Genomic DNA, 16,450 nt, shown 5'->3' on the forward strand with positions numbered 1-16,450 from the left:
GTTCACTGTCTGTAACAATAGCGGGACAGTTGAACGTCTGTGGTGAGTTCACTGTCTGTAACAATAGCGGGACAGTTGAACGTCTGTGGTGAATTCACTGTCTGTAACAATAGCGGGACAGTTGAACGTCTGTGGTGAGTTCACTGTCTGTAACAATAGCGGGACAAATCTTGTCCGGTTGAACTCAAGTCAGCTGAGGAGGAGTTTGATGGGGAGCTTGGCATGCTGGGAGTTTGGGATTCATCTGAAACCTTAGTGGGACACATGGACACAGAGCGCGCTGTCTGTCCCGTGGGTTTGATGCCGTCGTGTCTCTGCTGGAGGCTCGGCAGCTTATCTCTGCCCTGCAGCCTGAACACACACACACACACACACACACACACACACACACACACACTAAATCCATGTTTTATCTATTTTCTTAATAAAAACCTCCTGATTGGCTCCATCAGCTCCCATGTGACGGACACACAACCTGTTCCCCCAGTGCATGCTGGGAAGGCCTGTCAGGTCCCCGAACAGGACAGGTGGTTTACAGAAGGATGGAATTAAAAATAATTTCTCTGAAGTTTCTCCTACTGCAGACTGAATCAGATGAAATGTAATTTTTATATTTTCTCCGACCGTTATCAGTTAAAGTCACAGAGCTTCGGAGAAAAAGCTCTAAAAGGTTTTGCGTCATTATGCGTCAAACATTTTGACTGCTAAAGAAATAATTATTGACATCTGGACACTTTGGATTTTTGTTTTTCTCTGCTGAAGCGAAAACGCGCTGACCCGTGATTTTTGTGCATTGTTACAGCTCTGACATGTATGATGTATATAGTATTTAGCACATGTATATTTTGTGTGTTTCAATTATTTCATCATATTCAGTTTGCAGTAAAGAGGATGTATAGAGATGATGTTGTTTTTTGGGCGACTTTTGCTGCTCTTATGTTAGAAATAAGGATAGAAAATAAACACAGTTTTAACTTATTTCGTTGTATTAAGTGTTGGGTAATGACTCTATTATATTTTGATAATTATTTTTGTCTTTAATCTTCAGTTAATCTTGTTATATAATTAACAGTTGAATCCAAATGTCTGTTATCGCTCAGTTTGCTCTGCTGAGTTTCTTCTTTTGCATGCAAGCCACAAAACTTCACAAAGTGCTGATGAGGGTTCATAATGATGCTGCAGGAGATGACGGCCCGCAGCGGAGGCGAGGAGGAGGAGGAGGAGGAAGAGGAGGAGGAGCAGGAGGAGGAGGAGGAGGAGGATTTGAACAGTGAAGGATGAATTAATCGCAGAGCTTAACGTCTCCCGGCAGAGACGCAGATAAAAGCTGTTTGTTGCGGATGCGTCGCGTCTTTTCTGCAGCAGCTTGTACCTTCAGAGCAACAAGTAAAAACACGGATGTTTGCTTTGTACCTGCGGCAGCTCACCTGTTAGAACCGCACACACACACACTGAAACAAGAAGAAAGACCGTGTTTACACAGGTGAATGACCGGCAGACGACCCGTGAGGAAATCCCAGAGGCACGACGCGAGAAATAAAACAACTACGTCTGGCGACGATGGTGCGTGTGCAGCAGTTTTTTTTTGTTGTTTTGTTTTGTTTTTGTTTTTTTATATAAAAGGGTTAATAGTGAAACATTTTTTTATTATTTCTGATATCGAAGTGTTTCTGGAAACTTGACAGATCCGTTTTGTTTTTTAGTCTGTGTATAAGGTGATGTGGACGCACTGTTCGCTAGAAAATCTTACGATATCCATTATGTTTTGTATTTATACTGATGTTTATTTAAAGACTCATGCATTCATATAGAAAACTGGCATTTGTGAGCAATGTAAATTACCGTAATAATTAATTATTGGCAGATAATGTAACATATTCATCCCCAGTGTTGACACTCTCTCTCTTCTGATGACGCTAAGGCTAACAGTTTCCCCCTATTTCCAGTCTTTGTGCTAAACTAGGCTAACCATGTCTCGGATCTTAATCTCTGCACTGAGAGATTAAACTGATGTTTCCACCAAGCTGCAACCTGCGAGCCTGAAAAATAAAGCCTACGCAGAAATGCCCACACTGCGGTTCCTCGAATGGCCTCTTGAGGCTCCAAAAGCGAGTCGGCCAAATTCCCCATCCATGGGGCTTTTAAAGTCACCCATTTAACTTGCACTAAGGCTTAAAGTTATGAATAATTAAGGCGCGAGACCATTTTTTTTTTTTTTTTAGGTGAGTGTTCATGTCGTACCTCGGACCAGCAAGGTGGTGGATTTCTTGGCGGGGTTTCCCACGTTGTTGGTCGCCACGCAGCTGTAGGCGCCGCCGTCCTCCAGCGTCACCGCCGGGATGGTCAGCGTGCCACCGTTGATGACGCTCCTCTTCGGGAGCTCCTCGCCCCCCGGCCTCGTCCACATCAGCGTCGGGGGCGGGTCTCCGCCCGACGCCACGCACACCACGGTGATCGTCTCCCCCAGATTCACCACCAGCGGGTCGTCCAGGAGGAGCTTGATCGAGGGAGGAGCTGAGGGGGAGGAGAGGAAGACTTAAATTGAATTAGAGTGTAGAAAACTAATATACTAATAACCGAGGACAAAATAACAAATAAACCAGGACATGAAGGGGGAAATAAACTGGAATTGTCCTTTTAAACTATCACGAATCAGAATTGTTGACTGATTATTTATTTCACCCCAATAAACTGATATAGTTTCCCACGATCATCTTTCCATTGAATGCACTACTCCGTGACATTTAAATTAAAATATGCGGGTAAAATTTAGATTTTCATCTCTATCATTCTACTGTAAAAATCTGACCGTAGTGTTGATGAACTTCATTTTTATTTAATTGATTTGAAGTATTTTTCAGCCTGTTGTTGGCCGCTACATTTGCAGGTGCATCTCTGAAGTTTCCGGAGACTAATGTATACATTTTTTTACATTTTGAAAGCCTTTAAATATCTCATCATGCTTAAATAATCCATGATGATCACGCACCCCGCTGCAGGAATGTAAAAGCCTCGTGGAGAAAAAAAACAAAAACAAACTGCAGAGCAACTCGCTGCCTCAACTAGCTGCACGGAAGGAGCTGCAGAAAAGCAGCTAAATGCAGAAATAATAATGAGGGAGTTAAAAATAGCTGAGTCGACCTCCGTTAAGCTGACATCATGTAAATCCCATCAGCCCCTGGGGCGGGGCAGAAAGATTTACTGTACAGGTCAGAAAACTGCAGAGGAAAATAATTTATTTATGGTTTACGTTCATCTGACTGTACACACACAGGTACAGAGAGAGAGATCAGAAAATATCCGGGGAAAGTAGATATCACATTTGTTAAGCTTTTTATATAAGTATGGAAGCCCAATTCTGCCACCCCCCCCCCAAAAAAAAATGCATTAAAAGGAGGGATTAGAATAAAAAAAATAGTCACAATCGTCAGACACAAAGTTTTTTTTGCTGTCAAAGTAGGTAAAAATGTGAACTTACTATGACTTTAAAATGTCATAATTCTGACTCACTAATGACATAAAATAAACTGGCTAAAAATTATGAGGTAAAATTGTCCTTTTTATATCAAAAATATAAACTGGAAGTTCAGAGTTTTTGAACTGTTGTTACATAACTTTGATATGATTGCAATGTTTTGGAGCTATTTAGATTTTTAATCCTTTTTCTGCTAAATAAGATAAATAAAATATCCCCAGAACTACAGTAATACAGGTGAGTTTGTGAGTGTGTGTACCTGTCCTGTTGTTCAGATTAAAGTGGGCGCTCTTGTCTCCGATGCCACAGACGCTCCTGACGGAGGAGATGCAGGTGTAGTCGGCGTAATCCTGCGGACGGAGATTCTTCAGTTTCAGGATCTTCGTCTCGCCCTGAAACACACAAACACACGTCGTCGTCCTTTTATTCTGCGTTTCTGGCTCTGGATGTCTGAAAAAAGTGTATTTTAGTTTACTGTCTGTGTTTCTGAACCATATTCACAATTAAAAGTGGCCATTTGAACAATGGCTCAATAAAAACAAACTAGTAAAGACCGAGTAAACAAACAAACAAAAAACACTGAATTATTTTTGTAATACAGTATATTGTTTACTTCTACAGCCCTGATTCCATCAATTCAGTTCTGACAGCCCAGTGTTTATTTTTATTCCTTTTTGGTTGACGATTCATTATAAGCAATTTTATTTGTAATGGAATGAACCGTTCAATTTTTTTTATTGTGAGTTTGTAAAATTGTTATGACTGCTTTTCTTGGTCAGGGCATTCTTAAAAAAGAAAAAAAAAAGTATAATCTCAAATCACTTTCCAGTTAAACAAAATAATAGATTTAAAATATATATAAAATATAAATAAACACAATTGAACACAAATAAATAGAAGTAATTAATTACAAAACCGAAAAATATGAACACTCGAAAAACACTTGACAAATAGTAAATAAATACATATTACATTAAATAATTAAAATTTAATCGAAATATACAAAATTGAATAAAATTATACAGAAATAAAATTTAAAATATATTATAATAATAATATAATGTATATTAGACTGACAAAGTTAAAGTGGAATAGATATTATGGTTCACTTTTTAAACGGCTCGTCCAATCAACAACATCCGTTATTGTGTTTTCTGTATTTTTGGGCACCGTACCAACAGGAATCAAAGGCCTGCCGTTCAAACTCACTGACTTTTGATGCTTTTGTCACAACAAACATGAAAGTAAAGTGACGAACATCAGCAGGTGAATCAAACCTCCGTCCCGATCTGAGCTCCTCCTCCTTCTTCCTCATTTCTCCTCTTCTTCTTCTTCTTCTTCTTCTTCTTCTTCTTCTTCTTCTTCCTCTTCTTCTTCTTCTTCTTCTTCTTCCTCCCCTTGTCTCTACCTCGCTGCCAAATCTCTCTTATCTCCTCTGGCAGCCTCGGCGCTGCCTTCCGCCTCACGGACAGATGAGATGAGATTAGATGACATTTAAATGGGATGTTTGTGCAAAGATGGCGGCCAATTTTTTTTGGGCTGTGGAGGAGGAGGAGGAGGAGATAAGCTCCTCATTACAGCCCATGAGAAGCGAGGGGGGAGGGGTTAACAAGTTCACGAGCTCCACGCTGAAGGCATTACAGTCGACAGCGTTCAAATCTGGCGTGAATGTTATCTCTGCTGCAGTATTACACGGCCCGCTAACTAGCCGCCTGATTGGCCGGCTTCCCTTTTTTTGCTCCAAATTAAATGTAAACCACGGCCAAAAGGAAAACAAGGCAAATCTGGACTCTCCATCTGCAGAGGTTTTTAATCCACAGGAGACGCAGGAGGAGGATAAACTACGACTTTTTTCAAAAACCTGCCGACGGAGGATCCACAAAAAATATTTACAGTCAGAGACAGAATCTGGTTCGTTTGTTTGAGTGTCTGCAGTCAGCAGGAGTCAAGGGAAATGAAGACTTGAAACAGAAATCGCAGAAAAACTGAGTTCAGGGTCAAAATACCAAAGTAAAAGTGAGTTGTGACAGTTTACTTTTCTTTCTCATTATCGTCATTTACTCAAAAATTCACGCATTTGTGCTCATGAACCTGAGGTTGTACAAACCCATTTAGGGTTCAGCGGTGCAGAACTGTTGTGTTTTTAGTGAGGCATAGTTCGAAAGTTGTGCTGAAATGAAATACACATCACTGCTCGAGTACCTGATAGCAATTATCCGTTAGGGAGCTCTTGTCTCTCAAAATGTTTGAATGCACTTATTGGAGAAAATGATTGCTTTATAAATATAATGAGACCAAAAAGCCTGAGGCCTCTTTTGAGTTTCGTCTACCAGAGATCATATCCTGCTGCTCAGAACAGGTTGCTTCGCCCTGCAGCTCTCCCACATATACCGGGAAAGTTTTACTCCTGAAACTAAGAACCAAACTGTGAATTTATTACCCCGATTTTCCTCCTTTTTTGAAACATTAGCCTCCTCACCTGCGTGAAAAACGGCTCGTAGATCTCCACCCCGGCGTCGGAGCCCTGCGACAGCGCCTCCCTGCCTCTCCTCCAGGTGTAGTGGACGGGAGGGTTGGAGTTGGCGACGCAGCGAAGGAACACCGTCCGCTCGAAGTAGAACTGCTCCTTCGATTCGCCGACGCTCTGATGCACCGTTATCATCGGGTCGTCCAGGTCTGAGGAAGAGTAGGGAGGAGGAAGAGGAGGAGGGGGAAGGAGGGGAGGAGCAGAAACAAGAAGAAAGAGGAGGAGGAGGAGTAAAAAGCATTAAGAAAGTATACCAGTAACCATCAGCAGTGTTCACCAAACTGATCTCAAATTCGCAGATATTTGAATGGACTTTGGTGTTTTACATGGAGGGAGCTGCTCCAGTGAAGTAAGCGAGTTAAAGCACAATGGTTTCCCAACAAGTACATCATGCAGCATGCATTAATCAATAACCAGATAATATTGTTGATCACACACACCTGTATACGTCAGTAAGTCATGTACATGTGAAAATGCAGAAGCAGATTCCTGTGTTCGTTTGGTTGAAGGCCCCACTTTGCCACTTTTAAAGAGGCTCCAGACAAAACAGTCTGAATAAGTCTGAAGGCCACTTCACTGTCCAATTATTTACTACCTGGATAATATATGCAGCCCTGCAGATCCTCCTGAACCACTGCAGAGACCGTTTGTTTCCTCCTGCAGCGTATCAATTTACTGTTTCTCATATTTTTCCAAACAGCGGGGTCACATTTCCTGTGGCGAGGGTAATTACTGCAGAGCTGTGGGGGGGGGGGTGGGCACAGCCGGCTGCCCGATCAGCTGACCGCGGCTGGCCAATCGGGCTTGCGCGGCCTTAATGAGTGCGGTTATGAAGCCGCCGGCGGCAGAAGAGCTAACGGCCGCCGCTGCACTTCACACGGAGCGATGTCCAAAACTGCACAACAAACACGGAAAACCACTGCAGGGAAACAAAAAAGGCCAAAACTATCTGCTCCCGCCTGCTAGGGACTCCCACAATGCACTGGGAGTGATGCTGCAGTAGCTGCAGGTCAGGGCGTGGTCGGAAGAAACGATCCATCTGCTTTTTTCTGCTGCAGTTTGATGAGGAAAACATTGTGTAAAAGCCTGCGTGCCCTGAAGGCAGCACTCAACAGCGATGCGTTCAGGTACCACTTAAATCCCTGTAATCCCAGTAAGAAACATCCTCCAGGATATTATGGCTTTCATAGAACAACACTCGCAGCGTGCAGGTATTCTTCCCTCCTGCTTTTGTTGCTTCGCAAGAAACTTTACTGGACAGGAATCATTGAACAAAAACATACCCAGAGGACACTTGTTCTTCTTGTTATTCTTCTTCTGGGATTTCCTGCGTCCCAGCTGCGGCAGTGAACATGAAGGTGAGCAGCAGCTGAAATCACCGCTGAGACAAACATCCCTCCTCGTGCGTCCTGTGACCGATCCGTCAGCCAGCTGAGCTCCGGGGGGGATAAAAAAAAAAACACCTCCGCGCTGAGTTTCCGCACATGTGGGCAAAGTCGGAAAGTGTTCGACACACGTGGCAAGGAGACGCGTGGGTCGGCGGGAAGTTTTACGGACTTTAAACCGGAACATTTACCAGCGAGTCACAACTCGTAGAGACGAAGACCTCTTCGGTTCAGTTGAAGTGAACTCTGACAACACCGATACGTATTCAGGTCGTCCGTCCTGATGCCTCAGGAACACTCAAGAGGGAATTTCTTCAAATTTGGCACAAACGCTCTCTTGGTTCTGAGGATGAACCAATTAGAATTTGGTGGCCAAAAGGTCAAAGGTCACCATGACTTCACAAACATGTTTGTGGCCACAGCTCAAGAATTCCTACGCTGACGACATGTCACTCAAACGTCTACTTGGTTAAAATGATGACGTGAAGATGCTTTACATCCACAGGGTCAAAGGTCAACTTCACTGTGACAATCATAATGTTCTGCGGAAACCCATTTCTTCCCATTATCAAGCACCAAAAGGGCAGATTGTGACCATATTTCACATTTGGTTAGATTCTGAACACAATCTGGCACATTTCCACAAACGTTGCACTCATGGGCATTTAACCATTATATTTTGCTATTTATTGTATATTTATTATCCTGTTTTTAAAGTCTTCTGTTCTTTTTCTATCCTGGTGAAGGCGTTACATTTTCCTTCCGGGGATTAATAAAGTATTTCTGATTCTGATTGTTTAGATCTTCTTGTGCTGTTGTGTTAAAGATGTGTGTGACGCATCCACGTTTTTTTTGTAGCTTCTTAGCAGCAACATCCACATTTGAAGCATCGCCTGTTGTCATGGCTACCACTTTGTGTTCTATCGGAATCAGCTTCATTGGATAAATTCCCGGAAAGTCTTCACCAAACATATGATATGAGTCAGGACGGACATCGATGGGAACTGATCGCTGACAGGTTGGAGGAGGGGATTCTAGTTTCCTGCTGGTCAGCTCTGTTAATTCTCATGTGTTTCATTTCCTTCTAATAATGTGTGTGTGTGTGTGTGTGTGTGTGTGTGTGTGTGTGTGTGTGTGTGTGTGTGTGTGTGTGTGTGTGTGTGTGTGTGTGTGTGTTTGTTTGTTTGTGTGCGTGTGCTCTTACAGTAGACGTCGACTCGTATGGAGCGGATGGCGGGCGACCCCAGTCCGTTCTCGGCCTTGCAGTAGTAGCGCCCCCCCTGGTGACGGTTGATGGTTTTGATCTTCAGAGTTTCGTTGTGCTGTGCCGCCTCGCCTGGACGGTCCGAGGTTCCGCCCGCTGTCTTGGTCCAACGGATCTGCGTTGGAACGGTGAAGGATGACCAGAACACGCAGTTTAAACGACTAACACGCATTTCGGTGACGCGGCGAAGACGGCGCTGTGAAAAGTTTCCATCACCATCAAAGAAACATGCAGATTCATTCAAACCGGAGCCCTGATCTCAACATCACGAGTTCATTCTGGTGTCACATGAAGAAGCCAGTGGTCCAAAATTATGTGAAAAATGGTGTGAGGACCTGTTGGGAGTTTTTGATGTTGCGTCCAGTCCTGACCTTGGGACGAACCTTCAAAGGCCTGTTTGAGGATTAAGACCTGGTTTTAGTCCAAATCAGGTTCAGACTTAAGGTCAGGGCCCTGGGAGTGTATTATGTTGATGAGGGTCCTTACAAAGATAGCCAAAGATAGCCACACACACACATATTTGTATATGTGTGTGTGTGTGTGTGTGTGTGTGTGTGTGTGTGTGTGTGTGTGTGTGTGTGTGTGTGTGGTCCAGCCTCTCGGCCAGATTTGTCCTCTTTCAGCATCTGTTGGTCAGTTTTCCTCCCACCTCTCTCCTCCTCTCTTCCCTCCATCTGTCTCTCTTCGTCGTCCCTCTGCGGTCGTTTTAGTTTTAAATGACAACAGAAAATGGAAATTCTCGAGTAAAGGATGATAAATCAAAATTGTGAGGCCAAGTTCGGTCTGGTCCTCGGAGCTCAGCCGGGTCGGTTCTGTCTGAGATTCTCCTCCCTGTTAGTTATTGAGTTTTTCTCTATAAGGTCTTTATGTCTCGCCTTCACTATATGTAAAGTGAACTGAGATGACTGGTGTTGAGATTTGGTGATATTGAATAATGATGTATTAAACTGCTCGACATTAATCTGACAGCATCTGTTAGTCTGCAAATGAAGATATGAAATATAAACTATGATGCTCTATTGTAGATTAAACAGTAAAAAAAAAAAAAAAAAAAGCAGAGCTGACATGATTTTCTGGTTCCATCTTCTCCAAGACATTTTGTTGAGATTTGAAGGTTTGTTTGCACTGTGAAGGATTCTGGGAAACTAAGATACAGATTTCTCTCTAATTTCTTTTTAAAATATTAATAATAATTTTGTAAAACCAAATAATCAATAGATTCATCGAGAAAACAATCAACAGATTGATTCCTAATGAAATAAATCGTTGCCACATCGTCCTGATGCTGCCGACAGCCCCTCCTCCTCCTCCGCCACCTCCTCCGACTCCACTTTCACAACATGATTTATACAGCTTGTTAAAACGCTGTTAATGATGCCAGATAAAAATCAAGACTGTTTTTAGTGTAACGGCGACTCATCGCTCGGCGGCGCCACGGAGGAAACGGAGCCGAGAGGTGATGAAGAGGAGGAGGAAGAAACGGAGAGAGGGCGATGAAAGAAAAATGCAGAGGAAGCTGAGCTCTGCGGTGACGCAGAGCGAGAGAGAGAGAGAAAAAAAAAAGAGTGTGTGTTTTACAGTGTGTGTGTGTGAGTGTGTGGATTCAGATTGTGTGCCAGTAGCTGCTCTATTTATAGCTCCAACAGACTGACAGCAGAGAGAGGAGGACTAAAGGAGGAGGAAGAGGAGGAAAAAAATAAAATAAGGAGGTATCACTCCAACAGCTGATCTGACCTGATTATTGATTATTACTGATGGTGAAACGATTCGAACACGGAGGTGTTGTGCTGCGTGTTCGTACCGCGGTCATCAGAATGACCAGGAGATGTTTCATCACAGGTGATTAAACCCACACTGAATTCCACCTTCAAGGATCAGCTTCTTCATCCTCCTCCTCATCATCATCATCATCATCACTGTGGTGGTACAGAGAGTACAGAGTGTAACAGGGAGCGTGGCACCTCTTTCACTACCCCGCCGACACCTGTTCCAACACTCTGTAATGGGAGTAATCAGGTACGGTGTCACGAGAGACGAGTTTAAAGCATCGCATGCTGGTATTCTCTGTACGGACGCCACGGCAGAAGAGACTGAGGAGGATGCTTGCAGACGAAGAAGAGGAACGGACAGAGAGACAGAGGAAGAGGTCGGACTGGAGTAAATCTAAGACCGGCTTTTAGTTGAAGGCTTCGTGTGGAAAAAAATAAAAAAATAAAAAAATAAAAGCTGCAACGTGACGTGAAACTCGGCTTCCTGTCGTTGGAGGAAAGAGAACGAAGGTCTGCCTCAACGCGACAATCTGAGCTGACCTCAGTCAATTTGCTGAGTCATCAGATTGAATCTTTTTTTTAATTTTCCATTGTTTGAGGTTTGACTGCCGCTCTTTTAACCAATCAATCAATTTTTTTTCAGTGCAAAATCTCAATGGAACCTGGATTCAATACACTTCACAACTACAGTATGAGGTTTAATCCAAAAGTTCAGAGACGGTTCCTGTTGAATGCAGCACAGCGATGCACGCCGAGCAGGAGGAAGCGATAACCTTCATCAGTAAATATTTCTTTGCCGTACATTTTCTGAAGCATTCAAAGGTCTCTGTTGCTGATTTCCTGAATTCGACACCAAATTTGATGTTTCAGGTCCACGGCGAAACCACAAATGTTCCCGTACCGGTGGTCACAAAAACGTGTGTAACTCAGGTGATGATATTGATCAAGAGATGTAACTTAGAATACTTCCTCATGAAGGTCGTGGCTTCCTCCTGCTCCGTCTGCATCACTAAGCCACGCTGCGTTCAACAGGAACGGTCTCTGAACTTTTTAGGATCGCCGTATTTATGTGGCAACTCCTTCAAAATAAAAGCTCCAGGTGACGATTTCATAAGGATGGTTGGAGGATAAAGAGCGTTAAAGCTGTCTTCAAAAAAACAAACATTTAAAATGCGCTTTGATTCCTACACAAATCTGATGTCACTAGAAATAATATAAATAAAGAGAAACACTTCTCTTTACTATACATTTTTTTAAACTATTTTTCAGCCTACAAATATCGATAAAAGTAGGTTTGCAAAAAATAAAAACGCACACCGACTGCAAGTCTTTTTTTCTAATTTCTCTTCATCGCCCTTCTCTTCTTTAGTCACAGTAAACGTCTCTGTCTGCATTCCTTCTCGTCCTCCAGGGGTTTCTTCTTCTTCTTCTTCTTCTTCTTTTCTGTGATTGCTCTCATTTATGAAACACAAAAGAATATCTGGGCCCAGCGGGAGCTCCGGCACTTAAACACGCTGCCGGGGATGATGTGATTTTTGTATTTGTTTTATTGCTGTGCGCTGCTGAGTCAATACGGGTGAAATGTGTGTAAAAGTGAGAATGTAAACTTCACGCTCCGCTGTCTTCTTTCATTCACACGTCCCTTCATCCCACGTCATTGGTTCATCTGTTGATGTGTATGAACACACGGCTGCTCCGATTAATACCAACGCAGTTCTCATTTATTTTCCATCACTGTTTTAGATTGCTGCTACGGCTTGTGTCTCTTAAACCGTTGTGAGTCCACCGGTATAACCAGCCTTACCGGTACAGTCACACACACCCCCCCCCCCCCCCACACACACACACACTCTCTCTGTGACTGCTTTGTTCAATCCACCAGTAAAGCACCGTCACAAATATGGAACAAAGTGGACTTTATATGGTGTTTTGCAGTAGATTATACAGGTGTTCCTAATAAAGAGAACTCTTAATGTGTATAAACCAGTCTGACCAGTACAGGAACACCAGTATGAATGCAAAGCAGCCAGTGTAAAATGTATAAATTACAATCCAACCAATCTTATGTTAAGAATATAAACCCATTTAACCAGTGTCACCAGTATAGGCAGTATAAATATAGACCAGTATAACCAGTGTGAAATAGTCCAACCTGCATTAGCAAGTGGTTTGAATAGAAACCAGTATATTACCAGTATAAATGCACACCAGTATATCAAGTGTTTCCAATTATAAAATACCAACCAGCACAACCAGAATGAGCAATGTAAACCAGTCTAACCAGTTTTCCCAGCAGAAGTACTACGCTGCACTCCTATTGGCTGATTCATTCATAGCTGTGCGGCTATCAGTTGACTTCTGACATCCAATCGTAGCTCGTTTTTTTGTCTTTTTACCTCATTCTATCATAATAGCAACACTTACTCCTCCACCACCTCTAACTCCTCCTCCTCCCAGTGTTCCCAGTATGACGGTGTTACCTGCGGTCGGGGGTGTCCGGTCACCAGACACTGCAGCTCCAGACTCTCTCCCTCTCTGATGGTGTAAACACGCTCACTGTAGCGCTCCTCCTCCACGTTACAGGCCTGACCCGAGTGCACGATTCGCACTGTAGGGGGCGCTGTGGACAACAACAACAACACACACACACACACACACACACACACACACACACACACACACACACACACACAACGGGTTATTATGTTAGTCATCACTGGACAAACATCAGACCTGCAGAGTGTTTTGTTTCGGTGGCTGTTTTCTATTTCTTTGTTGTTGTTTTGTTTCTTGTTGTTGTTTTGTTTCTCGTTGTTTTTGTTTTGAATCTCTCTGTGGTTGTTTTGTGTCTCTTTGTGGTTGTTTTGAGCCTCTCTGGTTGTTTTGAGTCTCCTTGTTGATGTTTTGTGTCTCTTTGTGGTTGTTTTGAGCCTCTCTGTGGTTGTTTTGTGTATCGTTGTTTTTTTTTATGTTAAATGTCAACATTTTGATGAGTACATCCATTCACCACTGACCTCATTACTATATCAGATTGGTAAAAGTTTAAATGTACACAAACATAGTCATGATCTATTGACCTAAATCCCAGTTAGTATGACTGCATGAAAATAATATGTAAATTCATGCAAGACAGACATCACATGTTTTGCCAACAAATCCGCTACTGTACATATTTTTACCATTTGAGAACGGCCCAGCGATGTGTCGCTTTAAATGTTGCCGCCGCAAGGAATTTTTGCAAGGCATTATCGTCTTTCGTTTGGTTAAGAATAGCCCTTTCTTATCCTAAAGGAGATAAGAAAAGAAGCACTGAGGCAGCTTTCGACCAGCTCTTCTCTTGGCTGCCACTTAGATAGGCCACCCTTGGGTCATTTTCCGAAGAACACTCAACGATTAGACTGCAGCTCTGTTTCAACAGTGAAATGTGGAAAAAAAAGAAAAAGAGCAAATCAAAGCTTTCTGTGTGACTGCTGCGCTGTCTCTTCAGGAGAAGAATAGACGTATAAAAGACTATTAGGAACAGAGGCTCCAGACCGTCAGCTGCCTATTTATTTTTATCATCTGCCCACCGCTCTTCTCCACAGCTTAAGTCGAGATTTCATCAGTATGGTTAAACTTTCTTTTCCCCTCACATTCCAGTTCAGCTCTGCAGACTTTTCTTTGCATCAGTTCAAAGCACGTTGTACAAAACAAAGTTTAAAACCTGCAGCAGCCGCTCTGATCAGCCCACTCGCCTCGACACACCAGTGATTTCTCACAGACGTTCGGCGTCTTCCTGATACGAAACTGAAAGCAGCTCCTGTGTTGTTGCCGAGCTCCGGAGAGCAGCTGCTCTGTGTTTGAACGGGCTGTCGGGGAGCTGTTAGCCTCAAAGAGACGCCGCAGCCCTGCAGGATGTTCTCTGTCGTCATGGGAACCACACAGCGTAGAAGGCGGCGTGGCGTTCGAGTCCCTGAAAACCAACAGTAAAGAACAGCGCCTCCTGGGTGTTCACAGCTTCTTCTTTTTTTTTACTACGTTCCTGTAATTTTTCAGACTGAAGGTTCGGTCCAGATAGTACACAAAGTCAACAGGAAGTTTAACACACACAAAAAAAAAACCATCTGTATTGGAGAATGGAGAACAAGTTCCGACAGCACAAAACGTCATTAAATGTCAAAACCCTAAAATATTCACTCTCATGTAAGACCAGAAAGAGCAGCAAATTCTCACATTTAAGAAAATTGAACAATCTCGTTGAGTCCAAAACAAGTCCAACTGTGAATCAATATTTAAAATAGTGAATCTATATTTACACATTTTGGACTCCGGGGATGAAATAAGATTCAACAACATCTGTCAAGTCATTTCCACGTGGGGGATTTTCTTTTTTGGGGGAATTCTAACTCTTGATGCAAATGTTTGTTGGTTTTAGTCCAATGTTAAATAATAGATTTTTAGATTTGGGGATTTTTTTTTTTAGGTTTCAGTCGAAATAAAGATGAAGTCTAGTTTTTATGGGCAACAATTTAGTCTCGTTGCTTTACATTAAAATCCCTCCAGCTCGTTCAAATGAAAGGTCTTATCTGTATCTGTATATTCTACAGAAACCAGCTCAGAAAATGATAACTAAATATGCAACTGATAATTGAACAAAGAAGCTATTCCCTAAATTTCCACCAAAATTGTACAGATCTAACAGAAAAATCTTTGCTTTCAAGCATCTGACTGAAAAAGGTCGGATCAGTCCATCCCTAAAAAGAGTCCTTCCAGCCGAGTGCTCGTCTAGAGAATATCATTGTTCCCAGAATGAATGAGTCAGACTGAATCCACCTGGACTTCCAGTTGGGATTTGAGGACAAACTCTGGTGAAGACAAGCTGCTCGGCTAATTATAGCACCGAATTTATAAATGAGCGGCAGAAAGAAAGGTCAGCAGGACATTAATTTTTAATTGACGGGTGCAGCGCGGATCAAACGGGCTGCAGACTGGACCTCTAACCCTGATCTGGATTCAGCTGCAGGCCTGCAGGTCTGACATGTTGTCGGCGAGCAGCAGAGGTACTCAAGAGTTTCTGTGTCAGCAGCTGGGAGGCATCCTGCATGTTGTACCACTCATTTTTTTATTTTTACACTTACGCCTCTATTTTGGACTGACCTGCTGCATCTGTGAGAAACACAACTCTGACTTGTAGGTGGATGAGCACAGCGCAAACACGGAGAGTCACCGCAGAGATTGTGGATATTGTGATTGCAGACTGGAACTAAAGCGGCTGATCTGTGACCTGCTATGTTGACCAGGAGAGTGGGGGGGAGGGAAGGGAGAGGAGAGGAGAGGAGAGGAGAGGAGAGGAGAGGGGAAGGGAGAGGAGAGGAGAGGAGAGGAGAGGAGAGGAGAGGAGAGGAGAGGAGAGGAGAGGAGAGGAGAGGAGAGGAGAGGAGACGGAGGAGGAGAAAACTCTTGCTGAGTGGCAAATGACGAAGAGCTAAAGAGGTGAGTAGTGGGTGGTGAGAAGGGGAAGAGATGAAAAAGGAGAAGCAGCAGGAGTGAAGGACACGAGAGTGAGCTGGAAGTGAAAAGGAGAAGAAGAGTAGGAGGAAGAGGAGGAGGAAGAAGAGGTGTTGGGGATGATCTGGTTGTCCTACTTTTGCTCACTTTTCTATTTTTAGATTGAGGATTTTTTTTTTTTCTTTCCTCCGTCCTCCGATGACTCTGCTAATGTTTCCCGCTGATGTCATCAAACACACACACACACACACACACACACACACACACACACACACACACACACACATACACACACACACACACACACAACCCCCTGACGGACTGATTCCTTGTCATCATGCACTTCAATCAGGCACCGTCTGAAAAAGGTAGCAGCGTGACGCCAGACGCCACCGACAGACACAAACAAGAGCCAGACGACAACCAGAACAAAGCCAGAAAAGAACCACAGAAGAGTTCAGGGGCCAACCGATCTCTAAAGGCCGACAGTACGACTTTAGTTTTGAGCAGGAAAAAAGCTCTCATCGTCTCCTCCTGACAGTC

General features: G+C 43.3%; 1 protein-coding gene across 1 annotated transcript in view; it reads right to left on the bottom strand.

Moving 5' to 3' along the window:
• The window catches only part of LOC138200236 (MAM domain-containing glycosylphosphatidylinositol anchor protein 2-like), a 73,911-nt gene that overhangs the window by 34,856 nt on the left and 22,605 nt on the right, over window positions 1–16,450 (bottom strand). The window contains exons 2-6 of the mRNA XM_069152801.1: window positions 12,901–13,040; window positions 8,592–8,766; window positions 5,955–6,151; window positions 3,735–3,867; window positions 2,242–2,514 (exon numbers count right to left, since the gene is read on the bottom strand). Of these exons, the coding sequence (XP_069008902.1) occupies window positions 2,242–2,514; window positions 3,735–3,867; window positions 5,955–6,151; window positions 8,592–8,766; window positions 12,901–13,040 (918 nt within the window). The remainder of the gene's footprint in view (window positions 1–2,241; window positions 2,515–3,734; window positions 3,868–5,954; window positions 6,152–8,591; window positions 8,767–12,900; window positions 13,041–16,450) is intronic.

Source organism: Embiotoca jacksoni, unplaced genomic scaffold (assembly GCF_022577435.1).
Source record: "Embiotoca jacksoni isolate LCO1_2020_lvr unplaced genomic scaffold, fEmbJac1.0.p SCAF_18, whole genome shotgun sequence".
Classification (NCBI taxonomy): domain Eukaryota; kingdom Metazoa; phylum Chordata; class Actinopteri; family Embiotocidae; genus Embiotoca; species Embiotoca jacksoni.